Source organism: Pagrus major, chromosome 19 (genome assembly GCF_040436345.1).
Source record: "Pagrus major chromosome 19, Pma_NU_1.0".
NCBI classification, from domain to species: Eukaryota; Metazoa; Chordata; class Actinopteri; order Spariformes; family Sparidae; genus Pagrus; species Pagrus major.
In genome coordinates this window covers 22,155,491-22,167,158 of record NC_133233.1, presented here as the reverse complement: position 1 = coordinate 22,167,158, position 11,668 = coordinate 22,155,491, and the positions used below count along the sequence as shown (strand labels likewise).

Genomic DNA, 11,668 nt, shown 5'->3' with positions numbered 1-11,668 from the left:
AATTGTATAAGTTTAAAGATAGATTTCTTCATATGTAAAATGAATTTCAATGCCATCACTAGTTTGCACTATAGTTAATGGGAGAACACTGAGTATATATAACTACTGCACTGTATATCTGCGTCTTTATGAAGTCCAGACTTAAATAGACTGATTGTGTTCTTGAAAATAGGAGCAGTATGTTTAAAGTGTGTTAATATTACTGTAAGTGCTTTTTGTAATGATGTAATGATGGCAGCAAATAAAAGGCTACGAGAGATATATCCTGCTTGTGCCCAGCCTCCTCGTCATTAAAGCCCTGCAAAGACAGGTGTCAGCCTGCATTCACGTCGGCGGTGCTCGTAAACCGAAGACAATCGCTGGCAACCGAAGACAAGCCTGGGTTGGAACATTTTTGTGCAGAAAAAATGCTGACAGAGCATCGTCGTGTCTTTGGTTAAATGTGATAGCTCAGTGTCATGACTTGTTCCTCCTGTACAAATACAGAATACGCAAAAACAGGACAATTAACGATATAATATGCATAAAAATGTTTTGAAAAAGGGCTAGATTTTTGTAATATATTTGGTTGAGTTGTGTACTTACATTATATATTATCCCCAATGTTTCCAACAATGGTCGAACCCAGAGAAATCCACAAGTTTACTCCCCTGTTGCTATCTGGGACAGGGAAGTCAGAGAACGACCGTGAAGTGAGTTTGACAGCAGGAACATTTGTTTATTTGCGCTACTGAGGCAGTGTTTATCTAAGGAGGCCCTAAACAGTCATGGGTCGAACATACAGTGTTAATTCCTCTGTTTTCCTGTGATAAGTTAAATCATATGTGTTTTCTCGAGATCACAAGTCTTTTATGTCATTATCATGGAAAAAAACAAGTTGTTTTACTGAGATAAGATCATTTTCTCTTGAGAAAACAAGTTTTGTATTTCGCAATGACATGACAATTAATCCATCATCACGAGAAAACAAAACATCGTTCCCTCTTATTAAAACTTATTGTCTATTTCATTCCAGCAGTGCCATGCCAGTATGCATACATGGCATCTGAACCAGTGTTGCAACTGATTTAAGCTGAAAAGCGAATGGCGTACACATTATTAATGGCAAAATAATCATAAAAAGTTCATGTGGTTTGCTTTGAAACTGCAAAACTTACCCCACAGAGCAGTGTGTATGTAATTGTCCACTCTTATGAATCTTATGAAGTCTCATGATTAATAATCCTGTTATCTGATATATCTGATTATAACATAAATAGCTTGTGGTCTCGAGAAAACAAATAAAATTACACATGCCTTGGAGCTCCTGTATTTATCCGCCCCAAACAGTCAGTTTACTCTACACTAGCTGTAAGCTAACGTTAGCGAGCAACAGTACACGCTTTTTCCTCCAGCTCCGGTCAGCAGTCAACGTAACAGAACATAAACACCCGAAGACGGATGTCAGCTCTGTGCATTGCTGCAGTCAGGTTGATAAACAGGAGTGAAGATAATCCCGAATGTTTCAAAGTAATCTCTGAGCTCTCCTCTCGTCGGTGAACGGTTCTGGATCAGAGCAGATTCTGATGTGACTCCGGGTGTTTATTCCTCCAGAGGGGTCTGGCTCTAATCCAGAATCTCTAGTCGGCTCTAAGCAGCTGAGCAGCCAACAGCGAACATGTTTTGTTTTCATAGTGGCTGAATTTACACATTCTACGTTAAAGAGGACAATACACAATAAAAATGTTACGTCACTGTATCATTCCTCCAAAATTACAGCTCCAGCTTACAGATTACAGCTGAGGAAACGAAAGCAGCCGTACCAGCTCATAATATCTGAACTCTGATTTTTATCTAGATCCTCTGTCTTCAATCTCCAGCAAACCTCCTAAACACCCTCACGACACCCGACCAGTGGCCTGAATCAGCCGTGTGTTCCCGACATAAATAAACGTCCGTGTTTGCTCTGACCTAGAAAAATGATAAACCGTCTTATAAAGCCAATAAAGTAAAAAAAAAAAATACGAAGAAAGAAAAGCGTCTCTTGCGGCGAAGGAAGCCAAATAAACAGAAAACAGGTCCCCGAAACTCCATAAAACACTGGGAAAGAAGAAAAAAACAACTGACTGCTACCGTTGTGATTTAGTGGTGAGATAAAAGCTTTCACAGCCATTACACCATGTAAAATCCTCTGCTGCATGTCCCCTGCCCTTTCATTCACTGCTGCAGAAACTGAACATGCAGCGGTGGACCGGCCCCCCCGGGCTGATGTGCTCTATGAAATAGCCTCGAGTTTTGCTCTCCACGGACCGTTGTCTCTCTCTTTCTTTCTCAGCTTGTGTTTGCTGATGACTAACAAATGGTTTTAAAACACTTCACTCGAGCAAACCCAGGACTTAAACTGCTGCGCCCCCCCCGCTCTGCAGAAATCAATGGTCCGTGTTAGTCTGCAGCAGGGGGCTCAGACCTAATCACCAGTGCTGGGAATGATTTCCAGAGTCGGATAGCTCAAGTCCACCTCTGTCAACTCTTCACACCGACGGCTGCTCAGCACGTTTTTGTTGGAGCCCCATCTTTTGATTTTTTAATGGCACAGCCTGTATTTGTTCTGTACATCCTGGTAGCTGTACTGAGGAAGTACCAAGCATTGTTCTGTAAAACTGGCAAGGCTTGTGCTTTCCTGCTCCATCCAAAAAATGCATCCCTGGAGACCAGAGAGTCAGACTCTGTAGAAACTTATTAGTAAGTCTGTTTTTTCTCCGTTTCAATTACTGCAGTTTTCTTTCTGTACTCCAACAAATGTCTTTTCGTGCTCTGCCTCTAGCTTGAATCATATTATCGTGCATTTCTTTTTCTTTTTTTATTTCAGCCATACCAGCTGTGTGGTTAATAGTCAGATAAATGGGGCGGACCACTACTTACTCAACACCTATTGGTTGGTTTGACATGAAATGTGCATTCACATTTATTCAGGGTCCTCAGAGGATGGAGCCTACTGGCATTTTTTGATTGAAACGACTTTTGAATGAAATGCTAAAGAATTTGGTACGTTCAGTATATTCATGGTGCCCAGAGGATGATCCCTACTGACTTTGGTGCTCCCCTGACTTTTCATCTAGCGCCAAGTTTTCACTTATTCAGTGAAATGGCTCAAATCCCTTGACTTTGTTTGGATTATGGCATTTTGAATAGACATTCATGATCCCCTCAGGATAAACTTTAATACATTTGTTGACTACTAAACTTTCCAGAGAGCACCAGCATCAGATCTAAAATTTGTCCAGTGCCTTATTTTATGTCCCAAAACTAATGGCATTCTCATTCCTAGTGCTCAAAAAGTGATTCATACATGTAAATTGGTACAAATTGTTACACGGAGCCCCTTTAAGATAATTTAACCCATAACCTGATACCCATTTAATTCCTTCTGATTCATTTTGGCTCTTTAGAGACTCTTGTCTTTATGTTTTCATGGCTCTAGGTATTGCAATATGAGCCTGTCAGTTGTTGCATCACATTGGTTACGACTGAAATATCACAACTATTAGATGGATTGCCGATGAAATCTAGTACAGACATTCATTGTCACCAGAGGATGATGCTTACTGACTTTGGCAACTCCCATAATTATCCCCTAGCACTACTAGATGGATGACATTTTTGAGTGAACTGTCACAACTAATTAATAGATTCAATGAAAATTTGGTACATGCATTCATGTTCCCTTCAGGATGAATCGACCCTTCCAAAGTCCTGCCCATTTTCGCTCTGTGGTCCAATAACAGTTGAACACACTTGAACCTCAGCCATCTTTCCTCTTTCCTGTTGAACTTGTCTATGCTATGTACTACGTGTGTCTATATTGAACCCAGTGTTACCAAAACACTAGCTAACTGGCTAGCTAACGTAACGTGACAGTCAGCACCATGGTCTCTAGTCAGGATTAAATACATAATTCTCAAACTTTTAGTCCAGCGTCATCATCATTTCATTCAATACTTTATGACTAACAGTGATGACTTTCTCATCCACCTCAGCTGTGTTTAGTGCTTATCAGCTAATACAGCGCTCACTAAACATAACCTTCTAAACTTTAGCATGTTAACATATTCATTGCGAGCCTGTTGCCCGAGCACAGCCTCACAGAGCTGCTAGCGTGGCTGTAGGCTCAAATCTCCAAAGGGGGCTCGGTGGTGAGATTATGAAAGGACTGCAGACGGGAAACAACCTGTCTGAAGTTCCTGCTCATCTTTCATGGTGCACCGTTGACCTTCAGCAACTTCGGCGTCGTGGCAGGCCTCGGTTACAGCTGTGATTCGGGGGAACCAAACATCCAAAACATCCGTCATCCCGGATAAATTATTCATAACGGACCTGCCAGCGAGACGGCAGGACTGATGTATTTGTTTTGCTTGTCCTATCACTTCCCTCAGCCTGTCTCTCTAGATTTTAGAGAGCGTCTTATATTGAGTGCACAACAGGGACGACGGGGTGACAACTGCTCTCCTGCTGCTCCGGTCAAACAAAACTTTCAGCAAGACTTTCCCTTGATGATCCCCCGCACTGATGCTCAACAGAGACAGTGACTCGTATAGCAGGAAGATGTTTCCAGCTTTATCATTGTTTCCTCTTCTTTGATCCGATGGTAGACTTTTAAAAAAAACATTTGCTCGGGCACCCACCCTGTCATTGCTGTTGCGATAGCGAATAGGTTTAGGGTATTTCAACATACAGTACATAAAGCCGAGTTATGCAAGGTGTGGCCGTTATGAGCAGCATGTCTAGACAAGCCTCTGCAAAACCCTCAGACTGTCTGCTTTTTTTTTTTTACTAACATGGGCAAAATATCAGATGATGTAGATTGTAATTCAACTTCTTCAAATGCTTATCTCTTCAGTCACACGATCCCTTTGTCAAGCACTTGAATGAGCCACATTTCAGGTTGTACATCTAAGACGCATAACGTAATTTTCTTGAGAAACAGTCTGTCTTGCAGCAGGGTACAGCTTCCTGCAAGACAGATGATTGCTGTTTTAAGGGGAGTGCCTCGAAGATTCAGAGAATACTCCCTGAGGACCGAAGCGCAGCATGTATATGAATGAAAGAGAGTTAAAAATTATGTAATTTTGGGACCAAAACAGCCGCTAACACATTACTGTGACTTTTTAATATCTTCTGATTGGGATGATTCTCTCACGGAGATTCTCACGTTACAGTGGGGTGTGATCACTGCATGCTTTTACAAGTGAGAACAATGTTCATTCATTGCACGCATGAACAGTTATGACAGCTACATGTAGATCTGCGTTTTCGCTTTCACTCACTTCATCAGGACGTTTCAGAGTCTTTGTCCAACTTCCAGCAGCTGCAGTGAGAAACAAGGCATGTGTGCACACATAATCTGCGTTGACTCACCGGGGGAACCTCTCAAGGTATTTTTTTCCACTAGTGGAATACAATAAAAGGACATAAAGGGAAAAGCTCAATAGCCGTGAAACTGTCAGGAAATATAAAACTGACAGGAGCTTTGTTTTGTCATGCCAAATCCCATGTGAAAACTAAGCCAGGAGCAGGAATGTACACTTATTTCTCAGGAAAAAATGTAGGATTTTCACCTTCATGAGCTGACATCAACAGTAGGCTGCACAGGACAGCATTTAATCACTACTCATGTCAGCTGCAGGGACATATGTGACAGACATATACACAGCAGGGTGTGTCTTCCTGTGACACCTACTCATTCGGCACAGGAAAATCACGAAGACGCACCAAAAAATTCCACTTACATTATGCAGCCATACATGCACTCACTGTGCAGTAAATGCGGCATCATGTTGTTGCAAGTCTCATCAGCACAGAATGTGTTTTTTTCTTGGGTTGCTATGAAGAAACACGCGAGGGCGGTGCTAGTACTTTTCCCACTCTGTCATGCCAGCTCTTTGGGTTGCCTCATCGCACCATAGAGGCAACGTAAGGTTAAAGTTTTTCAAAAGGAAGCGCACAAAGTGTCTCGGAGCTATACAACAGACAGCCACACCTGACTGAACAAGGTAAGGGTTCCCTTTCATTTTACATGTGGATGGATGAAGTGTATGTGCATTTAAATGTCTGTTTATCATCACAGAGGATGGATACTTGTAGAATTACTCACTTCTTTCATCGTTATTGTGCAAATTATCATCAAAAACTCTTTATAAGGGTGGATTCTCTCTGAAGCAGCTATTACAACTACTGTACTTAAGGATCATTTTGAAGTACTTGTACTTTACTTGAGTATTTCCATTTCATGTTACTTAACACTTCTACTCTTCTACCAATATTGTGCTTTTTACTGAACTGCATTTGTTTGATAACTTATTAGTTACTTTTCAGATTTGGATTATTAACATGAAATATAAATCAACTAATACATTATAATGAAATATTATGTATTAAGCTGCCTTAAAAGAGGCGTTAACATTAGCCCCACCTGTACCAGCTACAACATGAGTGATGCTTACACATGAATGCATCGATGATTATAATCTGAAACGGGCCGTTCTGCTCGATGAACACAACATGAATGGGAAAATTTGCTAATTCTTTTTGACATATACTCAAATGAAAACAGTACAAAAGCAACATGTTTAAGAGTTTTTTGTGAATCTATGCTTCCACAGTTAAAGGGACAGTTGCAGGTGACAGTATTGTGATTGGCTATAAAAGCGGCGTCATCGAAAGGCTCAGTTGTTCTCAAGTAAGAATGGGGCGAGATTCACTTTGTGAAACACATGATTGTAACGAGTGTTACCACACGGGCTCAGGAACACTGTTAAACAAAGTAATAAACAGAAATGCAAATCATTGCATTAAATGACATGACACATATCAAAAGAATGTGCTGTTTCCAAAATTGTAAAACACAAAAATGCATGAAATACAATTTAAAAGAATTCACATGCTTGAACTTGCATGTATCTGATAGAGACCATCTGAAGTTTTGTGCCCTACCCACCACTTCTGAAGTCAAACCTACGCCCTTGCCAACGGTTGTTTCTTAATCACAATCATTAAGTGAAAAACCTGTGGCCTGTGGTGGTGATTTAGACTCACGCAGGATGGACGGGCAGCTGCGGAAGTTGTTGCGTAACTCGGTCTGTTGTAAGGGAAGTGTGCCAAGCATGCAGGTTTAGGCGTATTGTCTTGTGGGCTGCAGAGACAGGCTGTTCACACATGCTACCAATTTCTGAAGAATTTTGTTTCATATTTATGCATTTATGAGTCGTTGTTGCACTTTTACAAGCTTTTCTCACGTTACAGGCCCTCCTCTGTAACCGACAAAATGGCAGAAGACCTGTGGAAGAGAGAATACGACTTTGCTGTTGCAGTGGCAAGAAAAGCTGGAGCGGTACGTGAGAGCCATCTGTAAAAAGTCTCTTAATGTGTTCCTGCTGTGGTGTTGCACTTTTTTAACCCCAACATCTTAAGCATGTGCTTTTAATATCCCATTTATTTAGGTAATCCGGGAAGCCGGGGAGAAGGAAATAAAGGTCTGCACGAAGAGCTCCACTGTAGACCTCGTCACCAAGACCGATGAGAGGGTGGAGAAGATCATCATCGGGTCTCTTAAGGAGGAATTCGGTGAAGGCACGCACAGGTGAGGCATGCACCTAGATACACACCGGTGTATGAATCTCTGTGTGCCCGTACTGTTTGCAGGCACAACATTGCCCTGTCATATTTGTGATATTGGTCCACCGGTTATTCTTTGCTGCAGCTTCATTGGAGAGGAGTCGGTCGCGAAGGGGGAGCCGTGCATCTTGACCGACAAACCCACGTGGATCATAGACCCTGTGGACGGCACCACAAACTTTGTGCATGGGTAAGATGTCAGGATTGCTAAAGGACCATTTGTTGTGTCTTATTGCAGCAAAGCACCAATTATTCTCAGTATCTGCACAGCATATTGTTGATCAGTACATTCGAGTAATAGATCCATTTGTTCCAAACAGTAATATACCGAATATGGCTTTTAGATCTTACTTTTTAAGAGCTTCTCTTCACCCTCAATTAAATATTTCATCACTTGACATTCAGGAATTTAAGGGATAAGCCGAGAGAAGCTCTCACTGTTCTGTTTTATATCTCTCCTGGCTACTAACACAGCCGGAGAAAAGTCACAGATAACATAAATCCATAGTTTAGGGAAAAGTTTTACAATTTTTCCACATCTAGTCAAACGCTAACACCCCGTTTACAACTGGTGCTAAAATGTGATCCATATCCAGACACGTTATCCGGATGAAAATAAATGTTACTGCAATGAATCTTGAAAGGAAAGTGATTGGATCAGGAGGTAGTAAGGCTCGCATTGTGCTCGGATCTGAGGAAGATGTAAATGCAGTCAGTACAATGTGCTGGCACCCGTACACAATATATTTGTTTTTAGCTAGATAAAGTGAGAGTGAGAGTGAGCAAGCGAGAAAGCTGAAAGAAACGCAGCTCTACTGATTAAACGTCTGCTCTGTGCCATGAAAGTGAATGCGGGTGAGAAATGAATGATATACAGTAAGAAATAGCTGCGCTCGACTCATCTTTGCAGCTGATCTGCACACAGAGTGGGAGAAGAAAAGAAAAACTTTATGTATAACTCATGCCGAATTTACAAGAGGGGACAAATAATTCAGAATTTTTAACAGACATTGTTTCACAAAGTTTATAAAGTTTCCTATAACTCAATAACCCCTTAAACGCTGCGATTTCTTAAGGGAGTCTGGGGCTGATATGCAGCTGCCTCAAATTTCTCACAAAGGACAGAGATCTGAGCTCAGTGAGGATAACAAGAACGCATTAAAAATATGAGGTGTGATAAGATAAAGGCAGGATCGGATCATTTTTAATCCAGAAAACATATTCCTTTTTTAAAAAACATGTGTAAATAGGGTGTTAGATACAAAGTTCTGAGTAGTTTGAAGGTATAACTCACTCATGAGCTCAACGTAGCTAGCACAATTGCTCGATTTCTGCGGGCCTGCTAGTAGCCTACTCATTAGCCTAGCGCTCAAGCAATAGTTTGACATTTTGGGTTATACACTTAATAGTTTTGTTGCAGAGAGTTGGATTAGAAGATTAACACCACTGTCGCTAAATATGAAGCTGCAGCCAGGACACCGTTAGCATAGCTTAGCATAAAAAGAGGGTAAATAGCTACCCGGACTCTGATGTTCAAAATGTTCAAACAAAATAGTGCTTTTATTTTGTCGGTCAGACTTTGTTACCTCTGGACAAAGCCAGGCTTGCTGTTTCCCCTTTTTGCAGTATTTATGCTAAGCTAAGCTAGGCTAAGCTAACTGTTACTTTGCCCCAGCTAAATATATCTTCATATTTAACAGACCACCAGAAGAGTATCCTCATCTTGGGAATATACCGTCCTTTAACATATTTTCTTAATCATTAAATACTTCATTTCAACTAATAGATGCACGTGGTATGAAAAAGTACCTTTCTTATGGTAATAACATCTGAAGTACATGAAACTACTCTGTATTTACAGATTCCCGTTCGTGGCTGTGTCGATCGCCTTTGCTGTCAACAAGGAGGTATGTCAAATCAAACAAGATAGAGATTTCCGTTCAATAAATATAGTTTCTCCGTTCTCAATATGTGAAAGCTGAATGAATTTCGTCTTCTCAGTTGGAGTTTGGTGTGGTGTACAGCTGCTTGGAGGACAAGATGTATAAAGCAAGGAGGGGGAAGGGAGCTTTCTGCGACGATGATAAGATTACTGTGTCCGATGTGGAAGGTAATACAGTCCGACGACATATTACTCTGCACGTTTGAAAGTGGGAAAAAAAAGTCATGAAAACTAGAAATAACATAAAACATATTTGTTTGTTTGAGGGTGCACCTTCACAGTCATTGTCACACCTGTCACTACAGAAATCAAGAAGTCCATTATCATCTCCGAACACGGGACTGACAGAAGCCCGGAGAAAGTAAAGAAGATCTTCTCCACCATGCAGAAGATCCTCTGCATCCCAGTGCACGGGTAAGTGGTCTTAACACGCGTACGCTAACTCATCATGTGCTGCCCCACGAAGCCAAAACAATGTAGAAGACCGGAATCTGACTTTTAGCAGAGTGGCCCAATCAGTAACCATCTCAGCTATCTACACTGCAATTAATGCAATATGGTGTGGTTGATACCTTTAAATCACACTTTAAATCACATTACGGGTGTGTTACACTGTAAATTAACTCATCATATTGAGTTCAGTAGTTGAGTTTCCAAACTATGAGCTGTAAATAATCAAAATAAAGTTCTTAAACAAGCTGATTAAAATGGACAACACATCTGTTTTTTCAGCTGTTATCTGTAAATGTAAAATATCTGTTTTGATCATTTGATGTTGACAGCTAGCTTAACTCCTGCTAAAGCTAACTAGCTTGGCAGAGAAGGGGAGAACAGGGCCAATTGTAACAATCTTTGGTTTTGCTGTCACTACTCGAAAACCTCTTGAACTATTTGGTTACAATTGTTATGTAGGTCACTGCAGCCTCCTTGTATTCATTCATCTCCGATCGATCTGTCCCAACAGGCTCCGTGGATCTGGGACTGCTGCCACCAACATGTGTCTGGTGGCGTGTGGGGCGGTGGAGGCCTTCTTTGAGATCGGGATCCACTGCTGGGACATTGCTGCTGGAGCGGTTATCGTCAAAGAAGCAGGAGGAATACTACTGGATGTCGATGGTACGTCGATCAGATGTGGTCACAGTCTTATAAACTACTGAGTGAGAAGGTTATAAGTGAATTGTGCTGCCAAAACCAGGATTTGTGTTCTGGGGGAAACCCGTCTTAATAAAGGCTTTGTTTGACACTTTAGGTGGACCGTTCGATTTGATGTCCCGGAGGATGATTTCGGCAAACACCAAGAAAATTGCTGATCGGATCATCAAGGAAATTGAAATATTCCCAGCGGAGAGGGACGACGCTCCGATCCAGAAGAAATGAGAATACATAAATGCATTTCAAATGAGCTCCAGAAGAAAAGTCCACTCTGTTGTATCTGTATATCGTGAATAAAGTTACTGTGCTGTAATCACCACTGATTGTCTTCATTTGCATACTGGGCGTGTTTCTTTGTCACCAACTGAAGTGACCTCCAGGTTTACGTTTGATTACTGTTCCTGTGATATGTCAATCAATAACATTGATTGAAGTGAGAGACAGCTGTAATTATGCAATTAGCGTTTATGTACAGCACCATATTGTAACTTGCACGCACGTCTTTGTTGTGTAGCTTGTCCATGTATGCATTTGATCTTACATGAAACATGAATTATTCAGTTTGTAGTTTCACAAAGATACTTGCTTTCAACTCCGCCACACCCCCCCAACCCTGACAGATTGCAGAAGAAGCTGGTCTGAGTCTGAGACTGATGCTTATTTATACCGAATTTCCTGTCTCGTGTGGCTCTAATGTGTAATTATCTGATGGAAATTAGTGAAAATCTGTCGGGTGATTACCCTCGTTAGAGGCAACAGTCCTTAGCACTGATTTCAGTCAATGTTGAAGTGACACTATAAACACTGGCCCTGTCAAGTGACATATAATTTACTTACAGTTTAACATCACAATGCTGCCTGAGAGCCTCCATTCCAGCATTATTGCTGTTTACACAATTCATTACACTCATACCACCAGTCACC

The 11,668-nt window shown here is 41.2% G+C and overlaps 1 protein-coding gene across 1 annotated transcript; it reads left to right on the top strand.

Moving 5' to 3' along the window:
• Nucleotides 1-5,920: 5,920 nt before the first annotated feature.
• LOC141014554 (inositol monophosphatase 1-like) lies at nucleotides 5,921-11,063 on the top strand. Its single transcript, XM_073488395.1, has 9 exons — nucleotides 5,921-6,029; nucleotides 7,279-7,366; nucleotides 7,476-7,615; nucleotides 7,736-7,840; nucleotides 9,512-9,557; nucleotides 9,652-9,760; nucleotides 9,898-10,006; nucleotides 10,557-10,708; nucleotides 10,842-11,063. The coding sequence occupies exons 2-9, from the start codon at nucleotides 7,301-7,303 to the stop codon at nucleotides 10,967-10,969; spliced, it is 855 nt and encodes a 284-aa protein (XP_073344496.1). The 5' UTR covers nucleotides 5,921-6,029; nucleotides 7,279-7,300; the 3' UTR covers nucleotides 10,970-11,063.
• Nucleotides 11,064-11,668: the final 605 nt, after the last annotated feature.

Bases quoted from the DNA above. Each gene is read 5' to 3' on its own strand.
- LOC141014554 (XM_073488395.1), top strand. From the start codon at position 7,301: ATGGCAGAAGACCTGTGGAAGAGAGAATACGACTTTGCTGTTGCAGTG. The intron at 9,761-9,897 runs GTAATACAGTCC...CTGTCACTACAG, and splicing joins TACTGTGTCCGATGTGGAAG to AAATCAAGAAGTCCATTATC. The intron at 10,709-10,841 runs GTACGTCGATCA...TTGACACTTTAG, and splicing joins AATACTACTGGATGTCGATG to GTGGACCGTTCGATTTGATG.